This window comes from Megalobrama amblycephala, linkage group LG16 (genome assembly GCF_018812025.1).
Source record: "Megalobrama amblycephala isolate DHTTF-2021 linkage group LG16, ASM1881202v1, whole genome shotgun sequence".
Lineage (NCBI taxonomy): Eukaryota > Metazoa > Chordata > Actinopteri > Cypriniformes > Xenocyprididae > Megalobrama > Megalobrama amblycephala.
The window spans coordinates 13,292,747-13,310,957 of record NC_063059.1 but is presented as its reverse complement, the minus strand read 5'-3'; the positions used below and the strand labels follow the sequence as shown (position 1 = coordinate 13,310,957).

At 37.0% G+C, this 18,211-nt stretch overlaps 1 protein-coding gene across 5 annotated transcripts in view; it reads right to left on the bottom strand.

Annotated features, from left to right (window-relative positions):
- gdpd5b (glycerophosphodiester phosphodiesterase domain containing 5b) overlaps nucleotides 1–18,211 on the bottom strand; it is a 65,588-nt gene that overhangs the window by 30,847 nt on the left and 16,530 nt on the right. For all 5 annotated transcript variants that reach the window (XR_007180261.1, XR_007180262.1, XM_048159859.1 and 2 more), the window contains one exon: nucleotides 10,126–10,300. Coding sequence is in view for 3 of the 5 variants with exons in the window: in XM_048159859.1 (XP_048015816.1) it covers nucleotides 10,126–10,242 (117 nt within the window). In the remaining 2 variants the exon portion in view is untranslated. The remainder of the gene's footprint in view (nucleotides 1–10,125; nucleotides 10,301–18,211) is intronic.

Here is an 18,211-nt window from a genome sequence, read left to right as displayed (position 1 = left end):
CTAGTCTACATAGGCAAAGGGCAAAGAACACTGGGAGGCCGGCTGCCCGATGTGAGAGGCAGTGGGTGGAAATGAGTGGAGAGAAAAATGGAAGTGGAAAAGGTAGGGGAGTAGCTGAACAACGTCCTTTCATAACAGTCCCTCAGCGGTAAATCCCATCGGTGGGCGAGGTGTAAATTCATGCCCCTTTTTTTTTACAGACTGACCTATTCTGGAATAGATGTCACATAATCCATTAACAGAACCATTCAAAAGAAAAGCTATGTTTTCTATTCACAGAGTGGTTATTTTACAAGTGTACAGAAGCCCCTTTCGAATACGTGTCTCAAAAACCAGACTACACAACTGAAAAGAAAGTGTTATTGGAGGTCAAATTTAGGTCAGATGGAATTAAATATGAATACTGTGAATACTGTGGCAGTATAACAAGGACTATGCAAAATGAGTTTAATAAACCACATAATACTAGTGCTTACAGCTTCATGGGTTAGTTGGATCAGTTCTACTGAACAGACAGTGGGAATGTGCGATGTAAATTCTCACTATAGTGTTGACATTTACATAAGGGTATTTTTGGTCCTGAAAGTAGTTTCACTACAGCTCGACAGTGTCTGCCTGAAGGTTACAGCCAGACATGCTGGATGTCTAAATGTAAATGCTGTGATCCTGACTAATTTCCACTTGAAATAACACTCTGTTTATTTCCACTCAAAGTTTTTCCATTTATGTTAATTGTTATGTAAAAACACTATGGGTCAATGATGTGTAATGGAATATGCACTTTAAACATGAAACAACATGTCAGGTGTACATAAATAAAAGCACTGAATAGCTGAAGATCTCTGTAAATCCATACTTAAAGCAATATCTCGCCCAAAAAAAATTAAATAAATAAATAAAATAAAATCCTGTCATCAATTTACTCATACTCATACCCATTCCATTTTCTATATTATCTAGTTATAGCTAGATAAGTTTCCACTAATAAAAATGTTTATGTTGAGATTACATAATAATTTTAAGTTAAATGTATGAATTAGTTTACTTAAATATTTCAATTTAAGAGCAATTAAAATGTTTGAGTTCAAATAAAAATCTGCCAGTTCTACTTACTTAAACTTTGAATTTCTTAACTTAAAAATTTTGATGTTACCGATTGCTTCCATTTTTTTTTTTTTAGTTTTGCCAACTTAATTGGGTTTACGATGCATCTTTCTCTCTTCTTCTCCAATATGAAATAATAACTGTAACCTAATAATCTCCATGCTGATGGACAGGGAAAGATTAAATCTGACAAGAGCATGCATTGTAGGTCACCTTGTAGGAAATGCTGGCACTAGAACACACCCGTAGATAAATTCATCAAAGCCATTTAAAGTGCTGCTCTCTTCTGTAAACACGAAACCTGAATGACAGCAACTGAACAGGAAGAAGAGTGAAGAGAATCTGCAAAAGTCCTCCTACATGTGAATCCAAGTTAATGAAGAACATTGCAGTGAATAGATTACTACGTGCAAAACAGCATCTAGGGAACAGAAAGTAATCACAGACATAATCTGTATTCCTGAGGAATGGCAAGAGTTTAAGAGCCCAAGTTTGTTGTTGATGCTGTCTGAATATGCATGTACATGTCTGTGGGTTTCTTCCAATCCACTGGAAATGACAGTCTTCACCCTGAAGGAAAACACTGATTGGTTGGGTGGCCTCTGGCTGAGTTGGTGGCGGCTCTGTACCTGCTGTACCTGCTGCCTGTGACATGCTCCTCAGTACTGACTGGAAGAGGAGAACGTTTTAGCATACTAAAGTGTTTTTACCAGACCAAAACGTGTTTGAACTCTGTTTAACAAGACTAGGAACATGTTGAAGTGATATTGTCAGTCAAGCCTGGTGACAAAACATGGTTATGTATATAGCCAAATTTGTTATGAAATGACTGGCAAATACATTCTATAACCAAAGTGACAGAGTGATTTCAGTTGATGAGTGCTGAATGAATGAAAGAAAGAAAAGTAAACAACTAGTTGTCTGTCGTGTCGTTGACGCATGTATACCACACATTGTGAGTTAATCTTTACTGTCAATCATTAATGTTAGAGCCGTCACCACCTCTCAGATGAAAAATGATGGAAAAAAAGAGGAACTGTGTGGAGTGTGTTTTGGCAGCATATCCAAGACGATGTAAGCAGCGGGGGCTGTAGTAAATAGCTTTGAATTCAATTAAATCCTACAAGACTCAAATACAAAGTGTTGATTTTTACAGTTATTATCTGTCAGTATTGTTACAGCCAACAAGACAATCCCAAACACACTAACACATTTATTCAACAAGGAGGTATTAAATTGTTAAAAAAGAAACAGTAAAGACACTTACAATGTTATAAAAGATTTCTATAATATGCTGTTCTTTTGAATTTTCTATTTATCTAATAATATTGAAAAATTTCCCAAAAATTACGTTTTTACAGATACGTTTGTTTCGTAAGTTGAATACGGAAGGCATAGGACATAGCGTAAGCATTTTGAACTGAGAGAAGCATTACACTTTCTTTGTAAGTTGAATATGGAAGTCGGTCTGGCGGAAGCTAGGGCTGGGAGCCGTAGATCACTGATAAGCTGCGCAATATCGCGTTCATTATCGAAGGCGATTCATCTGCGATAATGAACGCGATATTGCGTAGCTTGTCAGTGATCTACGGCTCTGTCTATTAAATGCCGCTCCATTTGAAAGCAGGTGATGGCGATTTAGCGGTAATCAGGGAACTGGCTTTACTGACGAAATGCGCGTGACAATCGCATGCGATATATCGCCCAGCCCTAGCGGAAGCTAGATATTTTACTTTATAACTTGTTAAATATGGGTATTTTTCTTACACAAACGCATCGCTTCACTTCAGAAGGCCTTTATTAACCCCCCAGAGCCGTGTGGAGTATGTTCATGATGGATGGATGCACTTTTTTGAGCTTCAAACAAGTGGCTTCCATTCACTGCCATTATAAAGCTTAGGAGCATCAGGGTGATTATTAATATAACTCTGATTGTATTCGGCTAAAAGAAGAAAGTCATATACACCTAGGATGGCTTGAGGGTAAGTAAATCATGGAGAATTTTCATTTTAAAGTGAATTAATCTTTTAAAAAGAATGTTTTTAATGTGACCTTCTCCCTTTAAATATTTTGGTCAGTTCAAGGATAATTTTTTTACACTTTTCATATCATTTATTTGAAAGAATTAGAAGAGCAGTTTCATGTCTATCCTTGTATTGTTCAACCGGTTGAAGTTGATATGGGATTTAGAAAGTAATTATTAATAAGTAACGCAATACTTCTTAGAGAGAGTAATTAGCACATTAATCTAATTATAGTTGTAATTAGTAGCTAGTAATTAATTACTTTTTAGAGTAACTTACCCAACACTGTATATAACGGATCACAGTTGATCCTCTACATGCCGGCCGCTGCTGGTATTGTGTATATTGGGTTGTACAGACCATGCAGGGGCCCATGGGAGAAAAGGATACTCCTATTCACGTGTCCTTTGTGTTGGGATGCGTAAATGGAAAAACTCTCAATTATTACTGAGGAGGGATCTCTTTTCAGTGGAGCAAAGCTTACAGCTTAAACAGGAGACAATCACACATTTCTCACACACACACACACACACACATACACACCACCCAGACAAAAGACAGGCTTCATATAGAATAATTCAACAGAACTATGTAGTTCTATGTAGTATTAGATCCCAGTACGCCATGCTGTTCTGGGGTTAAATCACTCCAGCTTTTGTATTGAATTTGAAATGCCACATGGAATCTCACCGCTCCAGTGATTCCACAGATTGAGTCTGGAATCATGAAATATAGATACACTTTGCATCATCCCAGACCTCACATCCTAGAGTTTAGGGTGTCATACGAGGGAGAGAGCTGGGCTCTGAAGCGATCAACTGTGGCAAGATGGGACAAAGGTCAAATTGCTTATGTATGAGTAAAAAAATCATATCCTGTTTCATTTAAAAGTGACAGGAAACTACATTAGCTGGATTCATTGAGAACTGACACCATTCTATCTCTCTCTATTCGCTTACAGACAGCTGAACTGGCTGTTTCTGTGGACAGGGTCAGGCCTCCCACTACGGACAGTCAAGACTGAGCCGAAATCGCTGACAGCACAGTACAAGTATCTGAGAGCCAGAGAACAACAGGAAACCAGGGCAATGGCTTAGTCTCCTTTTTGTGGAATTAAAATGGAAATGTATATCTGCTCCCTTTTTGCTCATTTTATTGTATTAGGCATTGATCCAGCTGCACAACTGATTGGAGATATGCGATGCACATCTTCATCTGGTTGTCTTACACAATGTTCTGAATCCAAAAAACAAATTAAAAAGCAAGCTCATGCCTCTAACATGAAGATGGTCCCATTGTAATGTTTTAGGATGGAAATACTATGACACTGTGATATACCACAAATATATTACAATAGTACATTTAAAAAATATATAATAATAATAATAATAATAATAATATATAAATAAAACATGAATTATATAACAAATTATCTTATTATAATATATATATATATATATATATATATATATATATATATATATACTAGGGATGCTCCGATCGATCGGCCCGAGATCGGTATCGGCCGATAATCATATTTTATGACTCGATCGGTACTCACTAACTTGGCCGATCTCACGAACCGATCGCAATTTGATGACGTCAGCGCGTGAGTGTGAGGACGCGCGGGAACATAGCGCTGCAGTCATGTCGTCACCTGTGTGGAATTTCTATGACGTTGCGAGAAACAATGAAAAATTCGCGATTTGCCGTGTATGTTCTAAAGAAATCTCTCGTGGAGGAGTATTGTCCAAAACGTTCAATACGACGAACCTGATTCGGCACCTGAGAACAAGCCACCGCGAGACTTATGCTGAATATGAAAAACTGGCAACTGCAAAAAAGGCAACGGTAACAACTAGTAATACGACTCTCACTCAGCCATCCACACCAGACAGCAAGAAAGACTGCTTCATTTTGTTTGTTTTTTTCTGTGCAGAAACACCATTTTAAAGGCATATTAAAATATTCACTGTATAATGAATAATTGTTGTGATTTAGTGCCCTGTTAAAACTATAGTTGCATTACATACATTACCATAAAAATGGAACAAAAATATATAAAGGCAACATCTATAGTATTTTTTTATCTGGAAAAAAGGTGATCAAAGAGCTTACAAATCAGTGAAGCATTGAAATCGGTACTCGGTATCGGCTGATCACCATGACAAGAAATCGGTACTCGGTATCGGCTGCCAAAATCCTGATCGGAGCATCCCTAATATATACATACACACACACACACACACACACACACACACACACACACACACACACACACACACACACACACACACACACACACACGTCTCCACTGCTCTAGAGTCCAGTGGCGGCGTGCTTTACACCACTGCATCCGACGCTTTGCATTGCACTTGGTGATGTAAGGCTTGGATGCAGCTGCTTGGCCATGGAAACCCATTCCATGAAGCTCTCTACACACTGTTCTTGAGCTCATCTGAAGGCCACATGAATTTTGGAAGTCTGTAGCTATTGACTATTGCAGAAAGCAATATTATTGCAGAAAGTTGGCGACTTCTGCGCACTGTGCGCCTCAGCATGCGCTGACCCCACTCTGTGATTTTACGTGGCCTACCACTGCGTGGCTGAGTTGCTGATGTTCCCAATTGCTTCCACTTTGTTATGATGCCACTAACAGTTGACCATGGAATATTTAGTAAGTGAGGAAATTTCACAAATGGACTTATTGCACAGGTGGCAACCTATCACGCTACCACACTTGAATTCACTGAGCTCCTGAGAGTGACCCATTCTTTCACAAATGTTTGTAGAAGCAGTCTGCATGCCTAGGTGCTTGATTTTATACACCTGTGGCCATGGAAGTGGTTGGAACACCTGAATTCACTGATTTGGAGGGGTGTCCCAATACTTTTGGCAATATAGTGTATATAAATATACATAATGTATACATAAAAATGTATGCATAAAAAATGTATATACATATACATAATGTTTTTACAGGTAAATATAACTGTTTTCTATTAGAATATATTTTAAAATGCAATTTATTCCTGTGATGACACAGCTGAATTTTCAGCATCATTACTCCAGTCTTCAGTGTCGCATGATCCTTCAGAAATTATTCTAATGTGCTGATTTGCTGCACAAAAAACATTTATTAGCCTATTATTATCAATGTTGAAAACAGGTGTGTACAATTTTCAGGATAATTTGATGAATAGAAAATTCAAAAGAACAGCATTTATCTGAAATAGAAATCTTTTGTAATGTTATACACTACCATTAAAAAAAAAAATTTTTTTACACTGTTTTCAACATTGATAATAATAATAATAACAGGAATTAATGAATTTTAAAATATATTCAAATAGAAATAGTTTTTGCTGTATTTTGGATCAAAAAAAAAATGCAGCCTTGGTGAGCAGAAGAGACTTGAAGGTGAGTAATTAATGACAGAAATTTCATTTTTGGGTGAACTAACCCTTTAAGAAATGAAAAGCTACACACTCCATCAATTAGGGATAAAAGAACTGTTGCCAAACATATAACATGCTAGAAAAATAGTAATCACAGCAATAATGATGCAATCATAGACTCTTTGACTATTTAAATCCAAACAGCGACCTCTTTTTTTTCTTCTTTTTTTTTTTTTGACCAGGCAGTGTATATATACACAAAAAATTTACACTTACTTTACAATTATATTAATTACAATTTATTGTTTTAGCATGTTGCTATGCAATATCTAGGATGTTCTGGGAAGTTGCTTATCAAGTCTCAAGTATATGATATTTTGATCCAAGAACACGTCTCTAACCCTTCATTGTAAGTCTATGGGATTCTTTCACCCGTTTTTTTTTTTTTTGTTTTTTTTTTAAATCACCCTGGCAAAAATAAATAAATAAATAAATAAATAAATAAATAAATAAATGAATGAATGAATGAATGAATGAATGAATGAATGAATGAATGAAATTAAAAAGTCTGATCCACTGGAATTTGACCTGCATGATTTGATGAAACAGTCATGTCTATAATATAACTAAGAACCGATAGCAAATTATATACTTAAAAGGACACAAAGTTTGCAAATGATTATCAAACTTACTCCCAGACAAATTCCATAGACAAATATGTAGTTCCCTTGGAGCTGTATGACACTCCTCCTTTCCTTATCGACATGCATCTGTACTGATAAGACTCCAACTTTATCTTGGTTTCTCTGACAACCATCTCTCCTGCTTCTCTCAGCAACATGACCACGGTCAAAATCTGTGTCACTGATTTTCAACACAAAGTCTTCTCCTTTCGCTTCCGTCTCATCTTACAGCCTGATTCTAAGACAAGCAATTGTGTCCCAACTCTCTTCTCCCACAGGGACCTTCACAGAGTACACAACTGAAAACAGAAATGCTCAAAGGCAAAACTCTTTCTGAAGCTAAAGCAAACATTTAATAAACTGCATGAAAAGGCAGGGTTATAGGTTTTCCACTAACACTTGTGTGTTTTCTGAGCTACAGAAAGTCCTTAGAGAGATCATGGAAAAGGAAAAAACCTAGAGGATGTTTATTAGCGTAACACTTACAGAGGCAAATCAAAGGGTACGTCCAACATGAAAGGGCACATGTTCCCTTGACGCTAACGTAAAAGTTATACAGACCTGCAATATTTTGATTAAAGTCTTGTTTTACTAAAGCAGAAACATCCCACTTATGGACTTTTGGCCTCGCTCACTGCATTAGACAACGAGGATAATACCATTTTGTTGGCAGTCTAGAGCCAGCTCTTTCAACACACATAAATAACATCACAATTCCCCTGATGCTCAGCGCATGTCCTTTAATTAACTTCATGGAAGCGGTATCCTAGACAAAAAGGGCTTTGCCGCATAAGAGACTGATCGTTACTTACTTATACTTGACTCTATTGAAGCAGATGTGAGCAAACCCCAATCAAAAGACAGCCAAACAAAAGGATTATGATTAATGTGATTCCTAATGTGATGATGACTAATATTTGCTTGTAAAGTAAATCAATTTCTAGAACATCATCTAATACATTACAATCAGTAAGTCTTATGAAATCTAATGGCATGTCCCATCTGTTTTTTGTTTGTTTGTTTGTTTTGTTTTTACTGAATAAGGCTCATTAGTCTGGTTATTTCACATGTATACAGTGTAGGGCTGCCCCCCCATTAGAAAGATTTTTCTATTCGACTAGTAGTCGTTCATTTAAGCCATTAGTCGACTAATAGCACATATTAATTTAATTATATAATATATGAAATACATGAAGCTTGCTGCAAAGCATTGGCAAAAGTAATGATTATGAATGTGTCGAAAAAAATACGTTTATATAAGTTTATTATTATAAAATAACATTTAAATTGTTTATTAATAAACTAGTGTTTTCTGAGTCAGCCTCAGCAGCAAAAATGAAGTTGGCGATGCTGACTTGTCATCTCCGCAGTAGTGAACGCACCTATAGAGAGAAATGCACCTTTCATATGGATTAAATAATCAGAGAGTATTTGTATTCGATTTGAATTGGTTCATTTAAAAGTAAGATATTTCAAGCTTTCTATAGATATATTTCTAATGTATGTGAGGCAAGCAGCTTATACGCTGAGTTTCGGTTCATTAATGTGACGCGCTGCTGTTCAGGGAGACCGAGACGGTAGAAAACGTATTCTGATTCGTTTTCTTTATTTTACAAAAGGACAACATTTTGTTGTTCATTAGTAGACCCTTTACAGTTTCGGAATGATGTTTTACTCTTCATCTGTATGAGAAAAAATTGATTTTAAGTTGAAAAAAATCCAAGTGATTGCGCCAGCACCTCCATGTTGCGCAGTAAAGCACGCTATTCTTTAGCTGCCCTCCACACTCCGCACGAACACTTGGATATATAATAGCGCACATTTATCTAGGTTAACACGAGCACCCATGTAAAATTGCTACTACTTACATGTTTCAAATGATAATTCTGAGGTCAATGGATGATAGGTGAACGTTTAGATTTTCTGCCTGACATACTGTAATTACCACAAGGACCCACGGTGAACGATCTGTCCCTCATGGACTGCGTGACTTTGCCACTTCCTGTGGAGTTTTTTTTTCTGCGACTAACCGACTAATAAAATCTTGGTCAACTAAGCCTCTTCTAGTGGACTAACGTTTAGTCGACTATTAGGGTGGCAGCCCAAATACAGTGCAAATGTTGGTTATATGAGAAAGTTTTCTGTCTGACCTCTCAATGACCTAGAGATTCTTAATAAGCTTGTGTTCTCATATTGACACTACATCACCTATGTCTATGCACAAAACAAAGATAGATGTGACCCACTAGTCTGGGTGACAGATAAAGAAGACAAGGGAACACAGAATGTGCTATCAGCCAACACATTTCTGACCTGACCCCATATTGCACAGTGACCCTTGACTAATCTGAACTTTGATCTTCTCAAAAAGGTTTTCTTGGAAACTGACTCATCATGTGACCTTATTAATTTCCAATCCCAGTTAACCTATTACACTTTCAAAACAATCTGCATATGTTTAGGTTGTTACTTAAACATTATGAACCTACGCTGTTTTCTAAAGGACACCACACAACAACAAACATGTCACGACCAGTGTGATTTGTGAATGAACCACATGTGATTCTGACTCTTTTGGGTTGGTTCTTCTAAACAAATCGGTTAAAAAGACTCTTTATTTGTTTTGAATCAGTCTTCAAGTACTAACAGAATGAAATTACTTGGAATCAGAAAAACTTGAGCTTGTTTGAAACAGTGCCATTTGTTGAGGAAATGTGAACATGCCTTAAGCACTGTTGGTGCACTTGTTGAAATCTGTTCCAAAACATTTCACCACACCAACAATGTTCACAAAAACACTCAGGTCAAATAACATATGTGCGATGAACTAAAATGAGACATCTTTTAGCTGTGGGATTTGAGCTTTAACAAAGTCTTCAAGTCCCAGCCAGATGGCTTAGAGATGGGGTAACTCACCTTGGTGGTGTCATCATGTGACCGCTGGTAGCGTTTCCAGCGGCAGCCGTATATTCCGGTAAGACATGACAAACACAGCTGCCTCTCATAGACCTGTAATGGTTGGTGCTTCACCATGCTCCTTCAATCCAGACTCCAACCCACCTCACTATCATCCCACTGACCGCCAAGTACCCTGCAGAAAGACACATACAGAGCACTGCATAAAGCAAACAGTAGATTAGCATTAGAACCATGTGACACTTCAAATGGCTGACACATCCATAAATCATAGGAGGGGAGGAGTGGAGAACTGAGAGTCTATATCCAACATTGCCACTGATCAATGCCATTCCAGGTCCTCTAAATACTGTAGATCCATAATTCTTAAAACTGACCATTACAGTTCAATTTGTGCTAATTAAAGTTGTTGAGATCTACAGTTCAAACGTTTAGGGGCAATAAGATACATTTTATTTAAAAGAAATTAATGCTTTTACTCAGCAAAAATGAATTTTAAAAAAAACATTTATACTATTACAAAAGATTCCATTTCAAATAAATTCTGCTCTTTTGAACTTTCTATTCATCAAAGAATCTTGAAAAAAACATGAGCCACGTTTCCACCACAGGAACTTTCCCCAGGAACTAGGGACTTTGGGGTGGTACTCTGTGTGTTTGGACCACAGGGACCTGGGTCTAAATGAAGTTCCGTGAAAATAATTCCCCCTAAGAAAGTCCCTGCTCATGAGGTAGTACTTTTTCAAGTTCAGGAACTTTCGGGGGTGGGACTTGGGCGCTGAACATGCTGATTGGTTGACTCCGCACAGCATTTTATTTCAACCACCATTTTTAAAAGTTGCGATGTGTGCAGTAAGAGTTGTTTGCTATCCGAATCAACAACGGAGTTCAAAACATATGACCGATGAACTGACGACAAGGTTCAGGCTTTATTAAAGGTGCAGTATGTAATAATTCTGTCCACTAGAGGTCGCTAGAAGCCTATTCAAAACAAAGGCTTGGGACATGAGTCTCCACCTCAACGGACGGTGCAAAAGAATTGGGATAGGACTCGGAACAATTCAGTCATGGATGTGGTTATAAAGGTCCCGTTTTTCGTGGTTTTTTGAAGCTTTGATTGTGTTTATAGTGTGCAATATAACATGTGTTCATGTTTCGCGTGTAAAAAAACACAGTATTTTTCACATAATTTACTTATCTGTATACCGCTGTTTCCATGTCATAAAAACGGGCTGATGACTTCTTGTTCTATGAAGTCCCTCCTTCAGTCGTAACGAGTTCTATTGTGCCAGCGGTTCCTGTGTTGTGATCGACAGCTCTGACCGCACCGTGCCCGGAAAAGACGCCTCTTCCATAACGTGGAATGCACGCGCTCAGTGTTATTTAAAACTGTCTTTAATTTTACCCTATCATTGAGCCGGAACAGACCCGGTGATTGGACTCGGGATGAAAATAAAGCGTTTCGACAACATGGCGACAAACACACTCTACAAACGCAACTCTTGTGTATTCCTGTGGGCGGAGGTTAGTCAAAAAAACTGTTTTAGTGACGTCATTAAAGAAGGAAGTAGAGGAGATCCAAACTGGCCATTCGATGTAGGCGACTTCTGTTAAATAAAAATCTCGCTTGGCATTGAACTTTAGCTTTAAAATTTTACAGATTTTATTTATACTCTAACAACAACATTACACACTAACTAAAGTTTGAAACATGGGATCACGAAGAACGGGACCTTTACGTTATTAGTTGAAGCAGAGCAGGACCGAGTGTTTGGGAGCTGAATGAGGCCGATGGAGCGATTACGCAACACAACCTCACGAACAGCGGAACTTTTTTTGCCACAGTCGCCGGCGCCGCTTCTGCTTTTCCGGTCATGAGTATAGGTAATTAATGATTTGAGTGTTTGAAAATGATGTAAAACGTAACTCTGTGCATTGCTCGACGGCTGCTGTAAGACACTTCTTTGAGGCACGTGCAACAAGATAGACGGTTTTAAAATCGTATTAAACGCTGGATCTTGTGTTGATAAATGGCATGCAGTTCATTTTAAAAAGTATTGTATGATGGAGAAAATTCTGTATTGCTGTTTCTAAATAAAGTTGCTCTGATTAGATGTTCTAGTTGACAAAATTGTGTTTTTCTCTCTAATGGTCTGCAAAAAAACAAGAAAATTAGATTTAATAAGACTAAACGTGTTGAGCTATATAACAACAATTAGTTTTCTGTCTATAAATATATCAAAACAGTTGTTCCCTTGTCTATTAAAACGTGTAATATATTAAAGCGCCTTTGGTGTTTCCATGGTTTATACAAAAAAAATTGAAACCAAGGCAGATATGACGCGGGTATGACGCAATTGACAGGCGACTCCTCACACGTCCCGGAGCCTTGGTTAAAATTGCAATTTTCTCACGAATTACAAATAGTTGGAAACATTTGGGATATTGTAAGTACTCAAGTGAACAAAATATATAACACTGGCCTAGTGGTTTTTGGATATTTTACTGCAAAAATATTACATATTGCACCTTTAAGCTTATGTGGAGGACAAAATCCAGCTGGAACTGTAAAGTCCTACATGTGCAGTCCTACGTCACCGGACTAATCTTCACGCTTCTTTAGACCGCGATGGAAACGCAGACAGCAACAGGTCTGGGGGAAAGATGTTCCCGGGACAAATTGTTCAAGGTAATTTCAATGGAAAGACGGCTATGGTTTCCCCTAAAATATTAACTTTTTATATGGGTAATAATAATATGAAATGTTTCTTGAGCACCAAATAAACGTATTAGAATGATTTCTGAAAGGTCATGCGATACTGAAGACTGGAGTAATGATGCTGAAAATTTAGCTTTGCCATCACAGGAATAAACTGCATTTTAAAATATCAAATAAGAAAGCTGTCATTTTAAATTGTAATAATATTTCACAATATTACTGTTTTTACTGCATGTTTGACTGTGGATCTATCTGTAGTGGACCCGTCAACCGCTCTCGCATTCATGTGTGTCAGGCACCAGATCGGCGCCATGCCCATAGTAATCATCACTGAATTACCCAAGAGAATATATTCACATTCTTGCAGCTTCAGCCCAGAGATTTTCCACTGCTTATCGGTCTCTGAGAGCGAGGTACTAAGCCTCTGAATCCTTATCAGGAAAGCCTGTGAGGCACTGGCATCAGCCAAAACACTGTCATCTAATGAGACAGCTTTTTCATTTACACAAATCCAAGCATTTCAGAAATGCTGACAGAGAAGTACTTTCAATGTTGTTCATTTTTGGATTTCAGCTACAAATCTGTTAAAACGGTTTATGTTTAAGAAACTATGTTTACAGTACCCTTCAATAGTTTGGGGTCAGTAAGACTTTTAATGTGTTTTAAAGAAATTAATCATTTTATTCAGCAAATATGCAAAATGCTTTCTTACTTAGTATTTTTATCTTGTTTCCGGTCCAAATATCTAAAAATTCCTAAATCAAGATGCATTTACTTGAGTAAAAGTTATGATGTCTTGTTTTCTGGGGAAATAAATCAAAATAAAGTGAGTTTTTGCTTAAAACAAGCAAAAATATCTGCCAATGGGGTAAGAAAAAAAAACTTATTTCAAACAGAAACAAAATTATTTTTCTTACCCCATTGGCAGACAATTTTGCTTGTTTTAAGTAAAAACTCACTTAATTTTTCCTAGAAAACAAGACATAATATCTTATAAGAATTTTACTACTTTAGTAAATACATATTGATTTAAGATTTTTTATAGATATTTGGACTGGAAACAAGACAAAAATACAAAGAAAAGCATTTTTTGCAGTGTAGAGACTTCACTGTTAAAAATGTTCTATTTCAAACAAATGCTGTTGTTTGAACTTTTTTCAACAAAGAATTTTGAAAAATATCACGTTTCCACAAAAATATTAAGCAGCACAACTCTTTTCAACATTGATAATAATGTTTCCTATGACTAAAGTGTATTAGAATGATTTCTTAAGGATCTTGTGACTATGAAGACTGGATTAATGGCTGCTAAAAATTCAGCTTTGTCATCACAGGAATAAATTACAATTTAAAATGTATTAAAATATAAATTGTAACATTTCACAATATTACTGTTTTTACTGTATTCTTGATCAAATAAATGCAGCCTTGGTGAGCAAAAGAGATTTAAAAGTCTTAACAACCCCAAACTTTTGAAAATTTGAACAGTACTGCACATTTTCAGAAAGAGAAATTAAAACATGTTTGGGTTGCAAAAATATGACATAGGCTGATCCAAAAAACATGCAAGAAAATGATCATGAACATATTTATAAGCATGATATATCATAATTCTGAGTACCTCCTACCTAGCTTATCTGCTATATGATTCATTGTGAAGTTCACCCAAACAGTAATCAGGGACATCAGGCAGAGAATAGAGACCACCAGCAGCCTTTCACGCATAGCATTGGTGGGAGGCGTATCCGGTAATTAGAGGACCCAACAGAGCAATGGGAGTTAGTTGCGTCACTAAGATCTCATGTGAATGTGCATGAACGCTCAGCCCGCTTACAGAAATAATGAAAATGTACACGGAAAATGATAGCAAACACTTTTCTAATAGGTTAAATGAACATTCACAGGCAATATTAGAGGACACTTCACCTCATTTTGGACAGTTATGAACCTGCAATGTGTTACAATGAAGGGGCCATGCTATTGTACTAGCATTAGTTAATCTGCTTTAGCAAAAACAATTCATGTCCTTGGAGTTAAATATGTAATATTATATTAAAAAGCTCAGCTTGTACAAGGCAGACTGAAATATGCTTTTTAAAGGGTGTGTTATATGGCAAAAAAATAACTTCTTTCATAACCAAAATGAGCTTCTAATGCTTGTCTCATGTTCATTACTGTAAATTAGCTGTCTGTGTTAGTTAATTGTAAAGAAAGCAATTATTCTTGCACTCCCATGCAGAGAAGAGAATCCATTTTGGATAAATGCTGAATAATTAAGAATCTTGGTTATTTACTGCTGGGTGTGTGAAAAATTTAGAAGGGGAATGGTAATCTAACAGGTGGGATAATTATATAGGATTAATTTGATCTGGTCATGCATCAATATTACATCAATAATTTACATGTTTAATATTTGCGTGCGAGGATACATCTAGAATGAACCAATAAATACTAAATAAGAATTAATCATCATGTATTTATTCATTATCGTCCAGGAATTAGATTGCTCAATAAATTAGCATGGAGGTTAAAATAATTAGGATTAGTCATAGTTGTTATGAACTGGAGATGAAATGCAGCCGTTCTGTGTTTCAACAGAACCCTCAGAAAGTGAAAACATGCCATTACACAACACCTGTGAAGTCACATTACAGCGCAAAACTCTGCTGTCTCTTTATATCAACTTTCTGCCAGGTCACCAGTTCACTTAATTATCAGGTAAAAGGGAGAAGGTAAACACTTGGGAAGAACCAATGATTCAACTTTTAGACATTGTCTGTGAAATTGTGTATTTCGAATTTCCTCTATGAAGTCTACCATATTTCCTGGAAGCTGCATCTGATTATATGTTGTACCAAGTAAAAATTGCATATTTAAGGGGGAAAAAAACACAGATAAGGTGCATTTCTATGCTTTGGAATATGTCACAGCACGTTTAAGATGATTAAAAATGATATTCCAGAAAAATACGGTATGTATGTACTATGATGTCACCCCAACAGCACTAATGATGTCAGCATAAAATGTTTGAGTAAGGGACAAAGTCACACACCCAGCTTTCTCATAATCATCATATATTTATATTCTTTTAGAACTGAGTCAGAAAGAAATAGACTGTGGAAAAAATAAAAATTTCATAAACACTTTTGCTGATGGCTGATTTGTTTAGATTTGCCCTCCGACTGATATTTTCAAGACCGTCATTCTTGCAATTTCAACAGAATTTCATCTGCGTCAGCCAGCTAAATAATTTTAGCATAATGACATGTTGAAATCAACAGAATTCACATCAGCAATGTTCAATACATCACAGAAAGCCAAATGTTTACTTGTGCAACATAAAAATACACCCAAAGAACGTAAGCAAGAGTCAGTTTCTGTCAACTGGCACGGAACTCTCATCATCGGGCAATCAGCCCTGAAACCTCTAGTTGACTCTTGCGCCATATTTTTAGGGCTCTGTCATGGGTGAGAGAGTTTAGGAACAATATTCTCCTTTTCTGCTGCTTCATTTCCTATTGCCAGAAAACTGTGAAAAACAGCCTCCATTAAGGGAAATGGTTCAGCAGTTTGAATCTCAGATTAGAGTTACAAGAGAAAGCTTGAGTTAAAAGGAACCTCCCATGGCAAAAAAGAGCCAGTATACAGTCTCAAGAGCCTTAAGGTGCAGCCACATTAGTGAAATTGTGGCAAAAAAGGGCCATTGTTTATTGTCAATAGTGTGGTAATTTATGAAGCACAGCTCACAGAAAAGTCACTTTCAAGCAGCTTTTTGTCGGTCAGTGGGGCAAATCCATGAACATGAACCCGTTGTAAAGTCTGCATAAGGAACTTTTTCCCCCGATGCAAAATTCCCAATCATGAGGATTCCTATTAAAATGACTGGATTTTGTCTGCAAAAGTTGCCAAACAATGGTAAATGTGACCACACCTTTACCAGGGAGAAATGTCCACCACTGTGAGTCGGTCTATCTTAAACATGTTTGTTTACTATATAATTAGGTCAAAGTACTGGTTATACTAAGCAAATGTCAAGCAGGATAAACTGTTTACAGCCTGGTGACAAACTAATCAAGACCCTGAGTTATTTTTAAGATGTCACTGTATCACGGTCAATTTGGTGAGGCATTCAAAGTAACCGCAGGCAATCGAGGGCTTCTCAAACTGATGCGCAACAAATTACCATCATTGGTCCTCGACAAGTGAAGAGACAATTGCAGAAAATGATAACAATCACCTCTTTGCCTTAGGGAAAGGTTGAAGATTTCATTTCTATAAAGGGTAAGATGTCACATCTGATCGATTTGCAGGACAAAGCTGTTTCATTTTTCCACAGGAGACGACAAATTGCTTTCTTAAGCTTTTCTTCATGTGTATCAGGTAAATTATTTTTTAAGAAGCAATTTGTTCCAGTTCAGATGTTCAGAGTAACCGATGCTTAAAGGGAATATTTCCTACTACTTAATATCCACAGACACCATTTGTGTCTAACTGTTACTACAGAAAATAATACTGATTGGCATTAGGATTCAGTTTGAAAACAGTAACAAAAAACCGTTGCACTAGGCTGGCATCTAACTAGTTGAAATCATGTGTCCAGTCTAAAACATGTTGTTTTTACTAAATGGAGGGGTGGTGATTAAGTGATGATACAGGCTCTGCCATGGCCTGACTCATATTAGCAGGTTGTTTATGTCTGAATCCCTCCTAAATGGAAGCGTTCCAATGCTGTGTCAGCAGCCCCCCTACTCGCTCTCTCTATAACAACTAAAATATATTCCAGTCACCATCTGTTTGCGCAAAACTGCCAAATACCTTGCACAAAGCCTGAGTTAAAATACTCCCTTACAACGAGGGAGTGAATGTAACCTCACAGATTAGACGCTCACAGCCCCTTTTTAAAACACTTCGGGCTGGAATTTACAAAGACCACAAACAGTTCGGACTTGACCTCTTCCACAGCCCACCTAAATAAACACAGACAGGGTCTGAGTGGCGGAAGACCAGCAGAGCTGCTGCGGCTGGAGGTGAAATAATATTTGGGGTGGTGGAGGTTGTTTCTTAGAATACTGATTGAGAAATTGAGACAATTGATAGTTTTCACGTGATGTCACGCTCTGAGGGGAACAGCCAGATCAACAAATCCTTGATTAGTGTTAAACTTTTCTTAATTTAATCCTTATTGGTGCAACCAACCCTAGTGTTTTTCATGTTAGCTTTTTTTAAAAATCGCTGTTTTTAGTGATTGAAATCACTGCAGGTACTGTATATGGATCACAAGTGCCCAAAACTTGCATCTTGTTCACATATTTTTGTTTTTAAAGGTGCCATCGAATTGAAAATTGAATTTACCTCGGCATAGTTGAA